The 20,838-nt window shown below is 41.1% G+C and overlaps 1 protein-coding gene across 1 annotated transcript; it reads right to left on the reverse strand.

Annotated features, from left to right (window-relative positions):
- Positions 1 to 1,446: 1,446 nt before the first annotated feature.
- Positions 1,447 to 7,310, reverse strand: LOC117554380 (growth hormone secretagogue receptor type 1-like). The gene is made up of 6 exons (XM_034228798.1): positions 7,175 to 7,310; positions 5,569 to 5,744; positions 3,911 to 4,176; positions 3,324 to 3,514; positions 1,935 to 2,012; positions 1,447 to 1,655 (listed from the first exon to the last, which is right to left on the reverse strand). The coding sequence occupies exons 1-6, from the start codon at positions 7,308 to 7,310 to the stop codon at positions 1,447 to 1,449; spliced, it is 1,056 nt and encodes a 351-aa protein (XP_034084689.1).
- Positions 7,311 to 20,838: the final 13,528 nt, after the last annotated feature.

A 20,838-nucleotide genomic window follows, 5' to 3' on the forward strand; every position in this document is an offset into this window, starting at 1 on the left:
TCGCAGGGACGTGCACAGACACTTGGAGGGGCTATTGCTCTAAACTGGAAAAAGGGCCTCCCCCCCGAAAAAAAATATAAGACCAAAACGATTATTACATTAATTAATTTGAACAGTAATTCACAGCTAAGGCAACTACTTGCATTCGGTGACTTGATTTTTTAAATGAAAACCAGGGACAATTTTTGTTTTGCGGTCCATATCTCATTAAAATATCTAATGTTAGAAACTATTAAAGAAAACATGGGGACAATTCAATGTAGTTTGACCACCAGACATACTGATAAAATAGGGCTTCTATAATGACCTTAAATAAACTCACTAATTAAAGGTGGGGTAGGTAAGTTTGAGAAACCGGCTCAAGATCGCTAGAATTTGAAAATACACAACCGGAGAAAATCTGCCACTTCCTCACAGAGCCCCTCCTCCAACACACACGAACGCGCACATGACCAATGAGGGCACGAGATGAGTTTGTGCCCCGATGGAAGGCTGACAGGCAGGTAGGCCATCCAGTTACTTTAGCCGGCTCAGATGATTGGTCGTGCTTTTTACAGCGCCACGGCTTCCACTGATGACATTTTTTTTATTCATTGCTATCGGGATGTTAAGAGCATTCCATGGAATATAACAAAAAGTGTATCTCGAGCCGGTTTCTCAAACTTACCTACCCCACCTTTAATGAAACCAGTTCAATACGCATTATTCTTATTCTTATCATTCTTTATGAGCGCAGTAACGGTAAGGTATCGAATGACTTATTTAGTATTCCATAACTTAATAACAGAGATGGTCAAATTAAAGTAGAGACATGGCAGAAATCCTACAATGAAGCGGGCAGTGAAGTGTTCTCTGAGAGAGAGCGATCAAGAGAAGAGAGCGAGCGGCCCCGTCGAGGGAGTTTACCATGCGGGCAATTACATGTAAGAAGAAGGAGAAGAAGAAGTAAAATGAAGCTGGTGTGTTTCCCGCAGCGAGACACATAACAATAGCAATTGTGGGCTTATCATGGTGATTCAGCCACAACAGAAAGAAAAACAAACTCTCGCTCTCTCCAGAGGGGCAGGTCAGCCAAAAAGGGGAAACGGGCCGAAGTCACTAGCACCCCCCCCCCCCCACGTCGACAATTTACTAGGTATTTACTCACGGTACCGAGGTGGGCCGGTCGAGAGTCCCGGGCTGATATGTAGTCCCAGTCCGCCCCTGGTTATTAACTGCAGTAAATATATAAAGAATAGCCACTGAAATGTATTCCAAAATAACCTTTTCCCGCCGTGTGTGTACTATCGGATGGATGAACATAATCTAGGGTCGCCCAAATGTAAAACACAATATTTATGATTGATGAAAGTAGTAGATTTGACCCAAACACGACAGGAGGGTCACGTGTTTTTTTGCATGCAGTGTTTTGCTTCTACAGTATTTCCGTGCGTTCGGTATTTGCCCTTACGAGGTGGTGGTGGAGTGTCGTGCTGTGAGTGTGCGCGGACGGTGTGAAGGTGTGTGAGAGTGTGTGTGGACGAGGCTTTGTACAGCGTGTCTGTACCTGGCTGACATGAGGTTGTACAGAAGAGGGTTGATGGCGGCACTGAGGTAGAAGAGGACGGAGGACACCAGGTTAAAATACTGAGACAGATGGTAGAGAAAATACGAGTGTGTGTCAGAGAGTGTGTGTGTACGGTTGAAGCCTGTGTCGTTGTGTGTGTTATCGTTGTACAGATCGTATGTGTTTGAATATACGTCTGTGCTCATATCTTCAGATTGTGCGCCGAAGTGTGTGTCGGTGTGTGTGTCGGTGTGTGTGTCAATGTGTGTGTTTCTACAGATGTCGCAGGATATTCCAACTGAGTGTGAGTGGTTGAAGGGTTCAGAATCAGAGTGTGTGTTCATCTCCGAGTGTGTGTCTGTGTGTGTTTCCTGTCTGTCCGAACCGATGCCCAGAGCTAGACTGAACATGGTCCGACCCACATGGAAGGGCAGCCAGCAGAGGACGAAGGCCAGGACGATGACTCCTGCAGGAGGAGGAGGAGGAGGAGGAGGAGGAGGAGGAGGAGGAGGAGGAGGAGGAAATCATTGACAGTTTTAACCATCCATCAGGACCAAAACCCAACCCCACAATAACTGTTTAAAGAGAACTGGTTCAACATGTTGAGACGTTTATTCCAAACTTAAACCCACCCTTGATATCAAGCCCCGCCTCTCAGACCTAAGCCACGCCTCTGATTTGTAAAGCCCGCCTGTAAGACTAAAGGCCCTGACACACCAAGCAGTCACCAGAGAACTCGCCGACGCCGACAGTTGCGTCGCCGTGTTCTCCTGCGTCTCGGCCATGTGTCGCACTGGAACACACCGCAAAGACTTCAGCCGAGTGCGTATGAACTGCGCATGCGTGAGTGGCAATAACTCTCCTTACCAGCAGGCGGCGGTAGTGTTTATTCATCATTCAAAAGAGACAACAACCGGAAGACGGACTGCGTGATAACCGAGAGAAGAAGAACAGACTACGTGATATAAACAAACAACAAATAGCGTGTGCGTTCCATTTTCACTCTCGTCCATCGAAAACATGTTTCGTGCGGTACTGGAGCTATCAGCCATTGGAGTGTTGCTTGTGGAAGACATTCTCAAGCAACCGTTTCACTTCTCATGCACTGATTCGCTAGCTGAACAGCCAATCAGAGTGATTTCCTTGTCCGACTGCCTGTGGCCGACGTACGGCCGATTCAACATGTTGAATCGGCCGTACGTCGGCCATGAAAGGCCAAATAAGGCGTGTCACGGCCGGCGGTGCGGGACACACCAAATTGAGTTTGGGCGATAGGGCACGCTTCGTCGTCCGACTAACGAAAACGGCCGATTTCGGCCTGGTGTATCAGGGCCTTAAAGCCACGCCTCTCATTCTTAAACCCCGCCTCCCAGTTGCCACGTTAAGTCCACCCTCAGTTTAGTCAAATGTAAGGAAAGGGAAACAAACTCTGATTTCAGACAGGTTAAATCAGACGGGTTCATAATTGAGACAATGGAAGATATCGATGAATACATTCTCGTACCAGCTGCATCCCAGAACTCAGCCTTAAGTTTGACCCAAATTCAGTTTCCCAAGATAGTTCTGTTTTAGTGAGGGGACGAGCATTACAAAGAGATTGCACACATCTGAAATCATACCCTTTTTGTCATGTGGACAAGACGGAAAATGGGGTTGCAACAAAATGTCCCACTTGAAAAAGGACCTAAATGTTAGATACCAATGTGATCCATCTGAGCAGCGCCTTCTGTGTGTTGTAATAAAGTGCTGAAGGTGTGTGTCGGTGTGTGTTTCTCACCCAGCATTTTGATCGTGTGCCGGTGACTCTGGTCTCGGCGGCTGCTTTGAGGACGCAGCCACAGCGTGCGTCCAATCAGGCTGTAGACCAATCCCAGAATGCACAGCGGCACCAGGAAGTACAGGTTGGAGAAGATGATCATGGCCGACAGCAGGCCGGAGGTGACGGCGTAATGCGTAAAGCGACACTCTCTTTTATCCGTCTCTCCTTTTCCTCCGCCCTCGTCTTCTTTCATTTTATTTTGACGCTCAGCTTCCACCTCTTCTTCTTGTTTTATTTTCCCTCCACCTCCATGTTTCCTCTCATCTCTTTCCCCTTTTCCCACTTTCTTTTCTCCCAACATGTTTCCCTCCAATCCTACAGGCATTGAGTATCCTCTTCCTCCTCCACCTATCATTAACCCTCCTCCATGTTTCCTCTCATCTCTTTCCTCTATTCCCACTTCCTTCTCTACTATCTTCTCTCCCCAGTGTATTCCCTCCAACCCTCCATCCATTGAGGCCCAGTGCCCACTCCCTCTTTCCGCTCCACCTAATGCCCCTCCCTTTTCTCCTTCCCACCCTCCGTTCTCCCCGCATCCGATGAGCTCCTCCCTCCCAACGTCCTCCACTCCCACCATGACCAACACTGGCGCTGCGCTGACGGCCGCCCCGAGCCACAGGCAGCCAATCAGAGCCCTCGTTCTGCGCCGTGTGACCAGGGTCTTGGCTGTGATTGGCCAGCAGACAGCGAGGTACCTCTCCAGCGACAGGAAGGTGATGTGGAGGATGGTGCAGAAGGTGCAGCACTCGGACAGGAACATGGTGAGCTTACAGGCCACGTCTCCTAAATACCAGGGGCTGGGCCTCCAGAGCTGGAAGACACACAACAATCACGTACGCTCGCTTACAGCTTGATTTCAACAATATTATCAAAAAGAAGAGCAAAGCAGGGTGGAGCCAACTGCAGGACGCACATGTTTTACTGAGACCTTACAGGTCACCTAGGCAAAATCCACTTCTTCATGTCTCTTCTACATCAACATGTGTCCCCTCTTCTTCATGTCTCTTCTACATCAACATGTGTCCCCTCTTCTTCATGTCTCTTCTACATCAACATGTGTCCCCTCTTCTTCATGTCTCTTCTACATCAACATGTGTCCCCTCTTCTTCATGTCTCTTCTACATCAACATGTGTCCCCTCTTCTTCATGTCTCTTCTACATCAACATGTGTCCCCTCTTCTTCATGTCTCCTCTACATCAACATGTGTCCCCTCTTCTCCATGTCTCTTCTACATCAACATGTGTCCCCTCTTCTCCATGTCTCTTCTACATCAACACGTGTCCCCTCTTCTTCATGTCTCCTCTACATCAACATGTGTCCCCTCTTCTTCATGTCTCTTCTACATCAACATGTGTCCCCTCTTCTCCATGTCTCTTCTACATCAACATGTGTCCCCTCTTCTCCATGTCTCTTCTACATCAACATGTGTCCCCTCTTCTTCATGTCTCTTCTACATCAACATGTGTCCCCTCTTCTTCATGTCTCTTCTTCATCAACATGTGTCCCCTCTTCTTCATGTCTCTTCTACATCAACATGTGTCCCCTCTTCTTCATGTCTCTTCTACATCAACATGTGTCCCCTCTTCTCCATGTCTCTTCTACATCAACATGTGTCCCCTCTTCTCCATGTCTCTTCTACATCAACATGTGTCCCCTCTTCTTCATGTCTCTTCTACATCACCATGTGTCCCCTCTTCTTCATGTCTCTTCTACATCAACATGTGTCCCCTCTTCTTCATGTCTCTTCTACATCACCATGTGTCCCCTCTTCTCCATGTCTCTTCTACATCACCATGTGTCCCCTCTTCTCCATGTCTCTTCTACATCAACATGTGTCCCCTCTTCTCCATGTCTCTTCTACATCACCATGTGTCCCCTCTTCTTCATGTCTCTTCTACATCACCATGTGTCCCCTCTTCTCCATGTCTCTTCTACATCAACATGTGTCCCCTCTTCTTCATGTCTCTTCTACATCAACATGTGTCCCCTCTTCTTCATGTCTCTTTTACATCAACATGTGTCCCCTCTTCTTCATGTCTCTTTTACATCAACATGTGTCCCCTCTTCCTCATGTCTCTTCTTCTTCTTCTTGTTTGTGTGTGTGTGTGTGTGTGTGTGTGTGTTGTGTGTGTGTGTGTGTGTGTGTGTGTGTGTGTGTGTGTGTGTGTGTGTGTGTGTGTGTGTGTGTGTGTGTGTGTGTACCTTGTACAGATCCAGAGGCAGCAGGAGCAGGATCAGCAGGTCACTGACGGCCATGCTGCTCAGGTACAGGTAGGTAGAGCTTCTCATGTGAGGTCGCAGCCAAACCACCAGGATCGTCAGAATATTTCCCAGAAGCCCAAAGAGCATCAGTGGGATATAAATGACAGTCACGCACACTGGAAGAGAAAATCATAATGATGGTTTTATTAGAATTGCATCATGCATCACTTCCTGCCCCCTGGTCTGGAGGTCAATGGTTTTCTGAATGTGTTTGTGGTAGTTAGCCTGAAATAAGGTCTGTGATTTTAACAGTTTGTTCTACGAGATAAAATACGTCAGTAAATTCCCCACTGGTGGATTTAAGAACAGCAGTTGCTAATAAGTGTCTAAATCAAACAGCTAAACGTCATCACGCCCAACTAGCCGCCTTTAGCTTAGCGGTTGTGACGTGAAGTGTTGTGAAAATCCTGAGTGTCCTCTTCCAACATGAGAGTAGCATGCTAACAAAGGTATCAACTGTAGCTGTGAACATGACAGGATGTGTGATTACCTAGAAGAGCATCAGGACTGTTTGAGGCAGATGATAGCTATGTGATTAACATGATGATTCAGCCTCTATGGAGAGAGACATCAAGCATGCTCATTTCTGACGTGGAGCTAATCTGAAGTAAACCTTGAATACTGCTTTCTGTTCCTCCATCTTGTGACTGTGTAACTCCCTCTCTTGGATATCAGCATGTGAAGGACACTGTTCAGGAACTAGTTGATGCTCTGTATGTGATGACTCCTTCCATTCTGGAGAGGATCACAGATACATGGATCCTGAGGTTGAAGATCAAGCCGGGGACGAGTGATATTTTTCTATCATGAAGTCATGTGACCGTGCTGTAGTTCCTTTATAGGCTAACGTTAGCTTCTTACTTCAGAAATCATAAAGAAGTGTTAATGTGTGGAGATTATCCTGCTGAACTAAACCTGTAAATATCATAACAATTGAGATTATTTTTGTAATAATCCAAAATCCCATTGAACCAGAGAGATGCTGCCTTCTGAGGACACTGCAACAATATCACACCCCTGCACCACTCTTTTGATCAGTCTCTTTAGTTTGTATTCCTCTGAAGCAGGGGTGTGCAAACTTTTTTCACGAGGGCCACATCACATGAGGTATATCGCCTCATAAATTCAGTTATAAATTATCAAAATCAATCAACTGTAAGTAATTGATGCTTGTGAGTGTTGGCAGCTCATCCCTTAAAACAGAAGATTGATTTTAATGAGGAGAAATAGGACGGGTGTATTTCAAGCTTGTTATGTGAATAAGTTATCAGGCTTTTTTCTCTTCAATTAAGACATGTTAGAAAATGTTTCCAACTTTAATTGACTGCATTTATTTGAAAAGTGGTCTTATTAACACATGAATACTACTGTGATATATATATATATATATTTAAGAAGTACAATATAAGACAAGCACAGGTTTCATTTGTGGGCCATATTCCATTATACTTTTTTCATTTGCTGAGGGCCGATTCAAAATGGCCCCCGGGCCGTAGTTTGGACACCCCTGGTCTAAGTCATGGTGCATTATTGTCGTTTGACCCACATAACTCGATGAACCCAAAAATAGGTTCGTCCAAATGGCACTCCTCGTTCAAACACCCCTCGGAGAAGCCAGATGTTCGGCCACAGTTTCTGTCCTCACAGCCGCTGCCCGTGCCTTCCAGCTCCAAGAGATCCATGACGATGCCGAGTGGCGGGGGGGGGGGGAGAGAAACAGTGAAATCTGAGAAAGCGGCGGGGGGGGGGAGTGTCCCCGGGTTACAGGACGCAGAGGTGACGCACAGCCATGGATTTCCAATGACGCTCAATCACAGATGACACTAGAGGGGAGGAAAGGGATGTGTGGTGAGAGAAAGAAACATATTTACAAGCACTCACATTTAATGTAACTCTCAATGTGTGTTTTCATTTTTTTATCCCCCTTAAATAACAGAATTAATGACATTATTTTTTATGTTTTTGTTGAATTATTATGTGTGCTGTTCTTTATTGATTCATTTTATTTTTGTTTATTTATATATTTGTTTCATCACGTAAGTTTTTTTTTTTTATGCCACTTAAATATAATTATTGTTAACATTCATTTTAATTTGTTTTCTATAATTATTTTTTTATCATATTTAGGCCTGTTATCAAATTAAATCAGATTTTCTTTCGGTTAAAGGAGATTTAAGGACAAAGGAAATCAACAATAAAGAACATTTTATTTTTTAAATGATATCAGACATAATATCATTATCTTAAAACCAGCTTTAATGTACCTCGAAATATCTCAGTGTTAATATATATATTTTCTATTATTTGCTTGATTATCATGATTTCAGTACAAAATACTACATGTGTAGACAAAACAAGTGAATACAATTTTTTTAAGAAAAGATTTAAACTTGTATACAAGATCAAATAAGATAAGATGAGACAAGGTAAGGTGATTATTATGTATATGACATTTTAATTCATGTTCAAATTGATAACTATAATTTTTTCCTTCACGTTAAAAAAATGCTATTGAATATTGAAAACTAATTAAATAAATGAAAAAGTAAAATAAGCAACATATGCAGTTACACATCCATTCAGGATATTATACCATTAACTTAAAATGTAATTACATACATGGTGCTGCTAATGTTGTGCTTTTGCTACTTATTATCTATAAATCTCAGAAAAATACACCTTTAATTTAACATTAGCACATCTACAATAAAAACAAGTGACAGTTAATTATTAAACTACTTATCATTTTCCTGCACAGTGAACATCAGTGATAATGAAATAACATCAAGCAAAATTAAACAAGCCAAGACACACGCGTTGCATTTTACATTAAAGGTCAAATAAAAATACTCACTGTTTGAGAGGAGCTCCATTGCTTGACGTGTCTTCTCTGCTGCGGTCACACACTTGGTCATTGCCGTTATGAACACACACACACACACACACACACACACACACACACACACACACACACACACACACACACACACACCTCACTCTCCCTTCTTATCTCCCTCTATCTTTCTTAGAAATTGGATGTAACTGTTGCATATCTAGTAGTTGTATTACTAGTTACCCTGTTAATATGATTCCTATTTTTATGATTTTTTATTGATTTACAATGTATTAGTTTAAAGAGTCCCTATTTAGCTTTTTGTGGTTTTCCAATTCTATATATATTATTATAAAATGGACCAATCTGCACAATGACTACTTTAACTTTTGTTACTTTAACTTTTATATTTTGATGATAATACTTTTCTACTTTTACATGAGGAACATTTTGAATGCAGGAGTTTTACTGTAACAGAGTATTCCTACACTCTGGTACTTCTACTTTTACTCAAGTACAAGATCTGAGTACTTCTACTTTTACTCAAGTACAAGAACTGAGTACTTCTACTTTTACTCAAGTACAAGATCTGAGTACTTCTACTTTTACTCAAGTACAAGATCTGAGTACTTCGACTTTTACTCAAGTACCAGATCTGAGTACTTCTACTTTTACTCAAGTACAATAGATGAGTAATTATGCTTTTACAAAAGTACAACATCTAAGTACTGACAGACATAAAATATATAAATATCTGATTGAAAAAACACTTAAAACCAACAGAAGTAATTAAACACACACAGTCAAAAAGGACTGTGTACATGTTTTCCTAATTGCAATGTATGCAATTTCTACTGAATTTCACAAGTTGTAATTATTTGAACTGAGCTTTAAAGCCAGTTCAATGACCGTTAAATTCAAATCAAATTAACCATTAGTTTTCATTGCAATCTAGAACTTTCCATGGCCTCTTTACATGGTAGTGGTGATGACATATTACTACGCAGTGAAAAATAGTCCCGGTGTTGAAGTTTTTATATTTTATTTTATTATTTGATTGGAGGCATTTTACAGGGACATTTTTGTTAACGTTATAGCAAGTGAACCACTAGGTTTCAATTCGCTATTATCAAGAGAAGAACTTCATGGATGGATAACGATTAAAAGCAGCGGAGGAATATGTTTTTTTGACGCGATGTGACGGTGAACTGACCGAGAAGCTACGCCAGAGCTACGTACGCAGATCGTTTCGGCTGAAGACAGGTGAGCGGATATTTAACAGTTTTAGGAATGGCACAAAGTAGTTACATGTAGTTTAATTACCACCTAAATGCTGTTTTAATGTTTATAAAGAGATTTCATTTCAGTGTTAATGAAAATGTCAGTTAACCTAACATAACAGGATTAAACATCTTTCAAACTGTTATTTAAAGGGGACCTATCATGCAAAATGCACTTTTCAGAAAAAAGGTGTCAGAAAACACAACCCTCTCTCTTTTCCTCCATACCCAAATCTCTAAAAACGGGGCTGCAACGGACCTGATTAATATTTGAATTTTTCTGACGTCAGAAAAGGGGTGCTCCGCCTATATGGGCAACTCTCCAGCTCAAGCGGCAAACTCTGGGGAACAGCCGGGACGCCAATACGGAAGTGCCACACACTGCAGTTCATACATGGGCCGCTAGGGACTGGCTGCAGAAAGGAGCAATTTCCATAGACCCCCATGTTAAAATGCCCAACTTTACAGCAGAAAAAAACATGTTTCTACCCATGGATGCAATAAATATTATTATCGATATATTTAGATTCCACCTTCATGATTATGAATCTGTGAGTGAATTGTTTTCTAACACGACCCTTTTATTTATATTAGGTCTTAAAGGTTTTGCATAAATTAGGGCGTGGTCACTTTGATGGACACCTACATGCCTCACTGTCAGCTAACAGCAACTTGTCCACTCTGCTAGGCCTACAACATAGAGGCTACAACGTTAGTAGTCATAGTACTGTACTTGACCCTTTAGCGTTCTTTATGACCAGTCCCTATTTACTTACCGGGATACAAACCGGAGGAACCAGGCATGGAGGGATGGAGGAGGTGGCAGAGACAGTGAGTGAAACTGGTAGGTTTTCGCTTGTTTGGGGATTTTATATCCAGTTTACTTCGTTGCTAGTTTACTTCGTTGCTGGCAAGCATAGACAGTATCATTAGCCAGCATGGAATGTAGCATAAAATAGCACCATAGACATTAATCTCATAAATGTTCAAAATGTTAAAAAAAAAATGTTCATCATAGCCCTTCCTATTTGACAATAGTGTAGAAGAACCGGGTTTTTTTGCTTTGTATGTCGGGGGCGGGATATTCATGTGATATTCATGTGATTGGTTGTTGGTCGCGAAATCCCCAAGCTGTCAGACACGCCCAGCTCCAGGATTTTCAAGATTTGGTCAAAGCTGCTGTGTGGACACACCGTTAGCCGTGTTCGTGGTGATTGTGGGAATATTGTTGCAAATACCAGACAATTAAAATGTCGTGCTGTGCGCTTGAATGTACTAACAGAACTTCCAAGAAGTCTACTCTCAGCTTTTTTCGGTGAGTAAAATGATAATATTATACATGTTTGTTAACCCCGTTAACAGGTGTTTGTGTGCTTGTTAGCTTAGCTTGTGATGTAGCTTATTAGCCAGCTAAGGACGTAACCCTTTATACATGTGTATATATATATATATATACATTTTAGTTTATGATTCAGCCTTGGGTAAGACTTTTATAGTATATGGCTATGACGCCCATAATGCTACGGGAGCAAATGTTAAAAGGGGACCCAATTATCCCATAGCTAGCCCCCTGCGGCTCCGTTAGCTTCGGCCAGCGGCGGAGCCCGGCGTTATAACTGGAGATCAAGGAATGCAGCGAAACCATAGAGCGAAATGCGGACTTGGTTCGCCTGCAGCCCGTTATATAGTATTAGCTAAAGAAATGATGTTGAGCAAGGCTTATTAAGCTGAACATCGCCACAATTGTTCTGCTATGTATCGGTACTTATTTTTATTTTCTTAACGTGTGAATGACAAGCATTAAGAATAACAACAAATAGCTATTTATCTTGCACATTGTCTCGTTTGATTATGAATGTAACGTTTATATAGTGGAACTACACTGTTTTATCAAAACCAAAGTGCCACGCAGTAACTTGGTAGGCCCATGCATGTATTTCAGCAGGAAATGTGCAACCTAGATGACATTTACGTTTATGTAAACGCCATTATGTGCCCATCCCCCCATGTGAATCACACCTGCCACACACAAACACACACACAGAACAATTTGACCGTGAACACCAAAGTAAGGGGGGGGGGGGGGGAAACGAAGACAATAGGAGGGTTAAAACCCCTATGCTTTTTGACTGTCACATTTTTACATTTCAATATTGCATCACTAATTTAAGTTCTATGTTTTTCTTGTTAAGCAGTCTGTAACCCTACACACCTAACATATAACTTTTCATGTATTTTTGTATAAAGGTTTCCTTTAGGTGATCCAGACAGGCTGGACCAGTGGGTGCTGAGCATCCGGAGGAATAAATGGACCCCCAACGTTTCTTCTCGTCTGTGCAGTGAACACTTTGAGAGTCATCACTTCAGCACGGACTTATTGGTACAGATCCTTTTAAAAAAACAAAAACTTTTATGGTTCCATTTGTGGATGTAAATTGTTGTTACTAATTAAATAAATCATATCCATCATACAATGCTAAATAATTGTTATGGCACAGCTTGCACATCAGTGATGAGTAATGTTCTTTTGATTAAAGGCCAAATTAAGATTTTGCCAGTATAGAAACATAGAAATCGAATTGTTTTGCAAACCATCACATTTCTCTTCAATTTATGCAAAGACTCTTTATCATAGATAGAGAATTGCCATGTCCCCCCACATACTCTATGTTAAAAACAGATGAATTATATTGCCTTTTTTTACATTATTTTAATAGCAACATTCATTCATCTGTTGTCATCTTATAACTTATTTATCTTAACAGCTATCACTGTAAAAAAAAGAAGGATTTAATTTCATTTTACTATACAATATTTATCTTTACATTCTGTTCTTGCATATGTCTTATTATATTTACGTGTATATAGATTTCTGCCTGCACTCATTTATTATTCTTAATTTAATTTTGAATTTATTTTATTGTTTGATGTCTTATATAACTATGTTGCATCGTTGGAGGAGCTCGGGACAGAAGATTTGCATTGCCATTCCTACACTGTAGCCTATGACATATGACATAAATCCTTTGAATCTGAATCTTGGAAACACGTAATTGTTGAATGGATTAACTGCATAGTTAACATGTTGGCCCTCTATTGTCTTTTATAATGCACTCTTAAATTCAAAACAACATTATTCAAAAGAAAGTTGAATATCTACAAACCTCAAAAAGTTATTTTATGTGTTTTTGTTTATTATTTTTATTAGGGAAGGAGATGCCTGAAAAACACTGCAGTGCCCACCATTTTCTATTTCACCAAAGAACAACAGCCTAGAAGGAAAAGCAGGTTGAGTAGCAATGACGAGGTAAGTGACACTCCTAGTTGGACTGTTAATAGCAATGAGGAGGAGGTTGCAGATGTAGACCATGGTAGTGGTGAAAACAGTCTTGCTGCTGATCAGAGCAATATCATTATGATACAAGACACACCTGAAGAAGCCTTTGTTGTTCCACATGTGGAGCATAATGACATTCCAACAGTCAATGCTTGTGAGGAACAAAACAAATTGGAAAACAGGCAGACTCCGCCTCTGTTCACTCTTACACCATTACAACACAGCTAGCTAGCAGCTCTCTGAGTGATCACTGCTACATTATTCCTGAGTCTCCAAAAACACTGAAAAGGAAACATTCCCACGTTGAGGTTAAGCTATGCGCAGCTCGCAAAAAACTGAGGTTGAAGGCCCAGCAGACAAGGAGACTGACGGCACGAGTTTCTTCCTTGGCAGGTGTAATAAAAGTACTTCAGAAGAAACTCCTTATTTCAACTGACTGTGCCTCTCTTCTTGATGGTCTTCATGAGGTTCCCCGAGAGGTCTTTGAGAGAATACAAAAAAAGAAGAAGTCAGTGTTTTCTGAAAACATGAAGCAATTTGCCACCACATTGCACTTCTACTCTCCAAAGGCCTATGACTATGTCAGAGAGAAGTTTCACTTGTCTTTGCCTCATCCTCAGACCATTCGAAAATGGTACAGTAGCATTTTGGCAGATCCTGGATTTACTGTTGCTGCATTCACAGCTTTAAAAAGTCATGTTGCTGAAAGGAAAGAAGCAGGGAAAGACACAGTTTGCTCATTAATGATGGATGAAATGTACATCCATAAGCAAACTGAGTTTGGGGGTATGTTGACATTGGCTCTGGAGAAATTGAAAATGTGATTGCAACCCAAGCATTGGTCCTTATGGTTGTTGCAATCAACGAGTCTTGGAAGATCCCCATTGCTTACTTCCTCATAAACAGCATGACTGGAACCGAGAGAGCAAACCTCATCCGAGAGAGCCTTGTTAGGCTTCATGCAATTGGAGTAAGGGTTATCTCTTTGACATGCGATGGACCCTCCCAAAACGTTGCCATGATCAGGGAGCTTGGTGCCAAATTGGACATTTTTGACATGAGATCATTTTTTCTCCATCCTGAGGATCACACACAAAAGATCTATGTGATCCTGGATCCATGTCATATGCTCAAGCTTCTTAGAAATGTCTTCTCAACAGTTGGGGTTCTGGTAAGAGAAGATGGCCAGCAGATAATGTGGAAGTACAGCGAGGAGCTCCACAAGCTGCAGGAGAAGGAGGGCTTGCGTCTTGGCAACAAACAAAAAATGGCGCACATCCAGTGGAGAAACAACAAACTTGTTCTTTTACATGCCACACAGAAGAAAACACCCATCTGTGGTTTCATTGCTTGTGGGAGAAGTGTTATTGGCATCTACGAAGACCTGCTAGAGCAGCCAGCTGCCCCCTGTCGATACCTTCTGACCTACAAGCTAAGTCAGGATCATTTGGAGCTGTTTTTCTCTGCAATCAGAGCGCGTGGAGGTTACAACAACAACCCCAATGTCAGGCAGTTCCGAGGGGCATACAAGCGTCTCCTTGTAAGGCACCAGGTGAAAAAAGGCACAGGTAACTGTCTTCTTCGTGACAACACAACCATCCTTGACTCAACACCGGCAAATATCAACATGGCACGCAGGTTGGGTATTGAGCCGGTGGAAGAGATTGTGACTGAGGATGACACCCTTGCTAACCTTCCTGATGTTAACCATCTATCGGAGTACTAGGGATGTCCCGATCACCTTTTTTTGCTCCCGATCCGATTCCGATCATTTGATTTTGACAATCTGCCGATGCCGATTTTTCCCGATCCGATCTTTATGCAATGCATTAACCAGTTAAGCCCGAAGGTCCCCCCAGTGAACCCCTCCCACAGTTTTTTTTTCTCACATGTCTCAGGGCTTCTTAACATTTATGAAACTATTAATGTTTCATACCCTTTTAAAGGTAAGAAACTCCGCTAACTGACAATAAGAACAATTGTTAGCTAAAAAAAACACAAGTAATACCAAGCCTTTGAATTAGCATTGAGCGAAAAAATGCTAACTAATAGGGGTGTAACGGTATCCGTATTCGTCCCGTACCGTTACGGTTTGGACGTCACGGTTCGGCACACACAGTCACACGACGAATACGCTTTTTTTTTACGATTGGGAAAAAAGTGTCATTCAGGGCAGTATCCACTACACTATATATAATCCAGGGGGCGGTATTGCGCCTAAAAGCTGTTTGCCAGCCGCCCTTAAACAACAAATGAAGAACAAGAAGAAACACAACAACAAAACGAACAAAAGACAAGAAGAAGAAAAGTTAGTATGGCGATTTTAGATAACACAGGAGCTAGAACCCACCTGCTTCTTTTAAATCAGCTGTGTGGGAACATTTCGGGTTCCCTGTGGACTAAATAACGATGGAGTGAGCGAGTGGTGGATCGGACGAGGACGGTGTGTCGCCGTTGTTCTACAGTGGTGCGGTATGCTAATGGTAACACACGCCAAACATGCTAAATCATATCAGAAGGCATCACCCAGATTTGCCAATCACCGGAGCCCGGAGCCCAAAATAAATAACGGAAGCTTTTGGCATATGTTTTTCAACGACTTTGCGCTCTTGAAACACTTTCTTATTATTTATGATGTCATATTTTCAAGACATTCTTTTTAGCTTTACAGCTTGATGAAACCTTTTTGTTTGACATCAGCCATTATAGATAATATGGCCATCTGAGTGTGTAAGGTTGGTTTTTAACTGTTTAATACAGTTCATTATTCAAAAAATAGTTCTTTTTAAAAAAAAAACTGAAACTTGCACTACTGTTCAAACATAAATAACAACAAACCTGGAATTATTCATTTGGGACTTTTTTTTTGCTTTTTCTTGTTGTACCGAACCGTACCGAACCGTGACCTCCAAACCGAGGTACGAACCGAACCGTGACTTCTGTGAACCGTTACACCCCTACTAACTAATGCTAACGCTTTTTTACACACAACACACGGTAGAAATGCCCTTATTACTTTTCATATGATATAGTTTGTGCAGATAGCATGAAGTATAAAATATCGCTAAGAATGCTGATTTAAACACTTGGTGTTAGACTTGTGTTTTGTTTAGGTACAAATCTCTCTATCTCTCTCTCTATCTCTCTATAACTATCTATCGATCTATCCGTAATGTTCTGTTCTATGTTCATATAATTGTCTACACAAACAGACGACGCGGACTACTTCTCTCATTCCGAGTGTCCATCTTTATTCAACTGGCACGTAACCTGCACACATGCATTACGTCCTCAACGTGAGCTCAGTCATCCAAGATCTTGTATTCTCCAAGATGTTACACTATCTATAACTGTCTGTCTGTCTGTCTATCTCTCTATCTCTCTATCAATCTATAAGGAACCGCAGTAGACAAAAGGCGTTGCTATAGCAACACGTCATGTTTACGCTGCATTTTCTATGAGGTAAATATTACCCGCTGGCGGATATAGGTATAAATGGCATTTTTTTTGCCGATTTTTTCAATCTGACTTCCTATTGACAATTGTTAAAAACAGAGGGTGCTACATAACACACTTTCAGGAGAAGTCACGGACTGGGAGACTTTAATATGTTATTGAAAAAAAGTTACAAACAGTCAAAGAACAGCTGCGGGTAAAACTTACCCGTTGGCGGTTCTAGTGTTAAGGTTATTTTTGTATTGAAATGACCCATTCTATCCAACATGGATAGCTTCACAGCAGCATTGGATCAAAAACAAAATAAAGCTTATCAGTGGTTTAGATCTAACACGAATCAAGATCGTATAGAAAAAAAGGAAAGTGTAATCCTTAGTTACATAGGAAAAGATGTAATCGGATTAGTTTTACTTTTTTTAATAATAGGGAAACTCAGGATTACAATCTTATTCAAAACCTAAAAAGAGCTGTTTGTTGTAAAATGATCAAATTGTATCTCTTTGGAAGTGGTACTGTTCTGTAGGCTAATACTTTAATTGTGAATCTATACACCTACTGCCTGAATCTGCTTTATGGTATTATATTATACATTTAAGTAAAAAAAATCATATTAATATTTCTTCTCTCCTGTGTTTATTTGCATTGCATTTGATATTGAGGTAATCCAAAAGAAAAATAAAGTTATCAGGTTACATTACTTTTATATCTTGATACTCACATTAAGTTACTGGTTGTGTTTTTGGCAAGTAGCCCTCCCAACCCTGAACATAAGTTATATCATTTTAATTACTGATACAGTTGTTGCACATCTTTAATTTTGTTTTCTAGTGTACTTAAGTCATAAAATTATTCGAAACCTTTACTTTTCATAAAATGCAAGATGTAACTTTCAATGTGGCTTGTTATCACATTTTCAATGTGAAATAGATCTGATTTAAATAAAGAGTAAAATCACAATCTTAAATGTTGACATTTATCATGTTCCTATGCTTATTGTTAATGTTATAAACAAAATGTTGTCGTAAAGGAAATTAAGATGTTTTTTATTTGTTGACAAAAGATTTAAAGTTGATGCTCACAACATGTGGGAACATTTATGGAGAAAAATGTTTCTATTGTAAAACAAATATTTATCTGCATACTGAACAATTTATTTCGAAACTCTCTAAAAGGTATTACCTTCTGTGACGTTACGACCCTGTAGGGATTGTGGGTATTGCACTTCATAATTACATTCTATGCTTATGACATATTTGATGCCAAAATACATGGGATTAGGGGAGACCTTCTTGTTGTTTGCATTGTCACTGATAAATGACAGCGTAGTATTCATTGTCAAGATTTTGTGTTTTTAAACTTGGGACTCTTTTCAGACTGCTACGGCTTGGGAAAAGATTTGAGCCTTAATGTGTAATGTTTTCTGTATTGTATGGTTAGCTTATCCTTTCATTTGATAGTCCCATTTGGATGTGATAGCTAACATTTCCAGTAAGCCGTAGACAAAAGAAGTGAAAATATGAATGTAATTTATTTTCAATATGTATATAAATGCAGAATTATTTTAACAAATAAAATAACAAAAAACATCATAACAAATACAAAATAAAAGGTTTGACAGACAGCCATGCCCAGCATGGGCCTGGAGAGCTACAGAGTCCATTGGGGGAAGAGGGGGGGGGGGGGGGTGGGATGTGGGGAAGAGGAAGAGCAGCCATGTTAACAGTGTTATGGCTACAGATGTAATATCTAACTCAACATTAGCCATGACAGTCTGGGCTTAGCAAGGGCCTTAGAATACATACTCTAAAGGCCAAATTCAAAAACAGTGATACTGACATTTTAGCAGTTCACAGTCTTTGGAGGTGGTCTTTCAGGCAATTGGCTAGTGACTTTAAAAAAATATCATTTCCCCTATGGGTGAAATGAACTCTATCTCGCAAAAAAAAGCCCAGGACTGTCATGTCTAATGTTGGAGTGGTCAACAATGACACCATTTAGGCTATGAACAAAAGTAGCCATAACACTGTTAACAAACTTCCGGGCCTTGTCAATTTTGACAGGATTTGCACCAGCCCTCCACCCTCTGGTTGATCTGGGAGAGCATGATCTTCATGCCAGGGTGCCGATGGTGAAGCTGGTGCAGGTCCTCCTTCATCTGGTTCAGCAACTGAACACTGGGCACATCCCCCAAGTCATTGCCGCCACAGTGGATGAGGAGGACATCCGGGGCTGCTCTTCCTCGCAGGGAGTAGGAAAAGAAAGGGAGGACACCTCTCCAGCGCAGTCCACCCCAACCGAACCAGCACACCCTCAGGTCGAGGCCAAGGTTGTTGCCGATGGTCTCTGTAGCTCTCTGGGCTCCACGCCGGACATAGCTGTCTCCGATTATCCATACAGTCACTATGGGAGGAAAATAAATGAGAGTAACAAATGCTTCAGATAATGAGGAATATCAAATTAAGTATAAAGGGTTGCTCATTTTGTTCCTTTGACAATAACATACAAAATAACTATGAAATCACACCTGTATGGTTAAAAGTAACGAGAGCAAAACCTCAAACAGATTAACAGCACACAGTTTATATATTTATATACTGTGTGCTGTTTATCTACAATTGTGCACACATGTATATATATATATATACATATATGTATAGTATGTTTGTGTGTAATGTTAACCATCTGAAGTCATGTAAAGTAAGCCAGGACCATCAACTTACAGGTTGTGCAGTTTGGCGTGGAGGAGGTTGCCATCTTCTTTTTTCTTAATGCTGAAAGAAATAAAAATGGTTTAATCAATATAAAAGCACCTTTCTTTTTCTACAGTCATATTTCATTAATTAAATTAAATTCACGCAACACTGGCCATATCTCTGCTAGTTTACAAAGTTTAGTTACAAATGACATTTATATTTGAAAAGTGGTGAAGCACTTAAAAAACAATTGTATAGTGTAGGTTCAAGAACAAAGGACAAGTTTTGTAAAGTTACAGGGTAACGAGGAGCAGTGACCGCAAGCTGGGTTGTTAGCATCTAGATTCTAGACTGTGTTGTTAGCATAGGTTGTTAGCTTAATACTGAGAGCATGTTAGCTTAGCTTCTTAGCCTGAGCTAGGTCTGGAACATCACGCTCGTTGGCAGCAGGTCCCGAAGGCGGGAGTTAGACTCTGACGTCACTGTGGAGCCGTTAGTGGCCGACTCCGCCTACTAAGGGCTTCTCGGCAACTCTGCAGAATCCTATGGGTGACGTCACGGACCCTACGTCCATTTATATATACAGTCTATGCTCCAGCTATCAAGGGAATGAGAGACCGCTCGAAAGTGCTGGCGACGCTGTAGTACATATGCCAGGCCTGTCAGTGGCGCTGTAGTCTGCCACAAAAGCAAATTCAGCCCTTGCAAAAACAGGGCTGGAAAAGAGCAAATAGAGCGAAATGAAGCATGGCTAAAATGCATGATCTGTTTGGTATTTTGAAAAAAAAAACTTCAGACATATTTTATATAGGTATGGCCCTACAATATATGTTTCAAATATAGCATGATAGGTCCAATTTAACGTTAACGCATTTGTAATGGTTTAAACGGTAACGTCTGTAGGTAAACTTCAGAGAGGTTGTGTTCAGTAATTAGCCTCTCTGGTCAGTAGTTAGCTTCTTAGCCCCTGTTGTAGAAGTTGGAGCTGTGAAATGGAGGTGATTTGGGGATTATTATGGGGGATTGTTTTGGGCCAAAGCCAGGGTTATAGTGACTTTATCCATCAACGTTTTCAGCTCGCACTAACCTGCCCAGAGACAGTGGAGGTGCCTCGCGCCGTCTTGTCCATTACACGAGTAATGCTAATGCCCTAATTGTGTTCAGACAAAGCATTTCTACAAAGTACAAATGTCACTTTTCACTCCTAAAATGTGGGAGCTGCCGTGGGGGTTGCAGCTAAACTCCGTCCTTTGTTGTACGTTTCAAGACAGAGAAGGTAACTGGGGGGAACATTTATGCTTTTGTTCGCGGCTAATTACGCTGTGGGTACAGAGAAAGTGGCATGGTGTGTGCCGTGTCCGTACTACCATTTCCCATGGGCAATGTGTATTACTACTGTTACAACATATTTGATAGAAAAGAAAATAATAATGTAGGTTTATCGAAGTACAATGCCCATAAACGACATGTCCCAAAATGCATCTCGTTCTGTGACCTGTGCACTGAAGTTCTTTATATCAGCCGTCTCTAGCAGCGGGAACAGTCAGTGACCTTTAGTAATCTCTTTAGCAATATGTGGTTTTCACAGGACACGGTTACACACATATGATC

Source organism: Gymnodraco acuticeps, unplaced genomic scaffold, assembly GCF_902827175.1.
Source record: "Gymnodraco acuticeps unplaced genomic scaffold, fGymAcu1.1, whole genome shotgun sequence".
NCBI lineage: Eukaryota > Metazoa > Chordata > Actinopteri > Perciformes > Bathydraconidae > Gymnodraco > Gymnodraco acuticeps.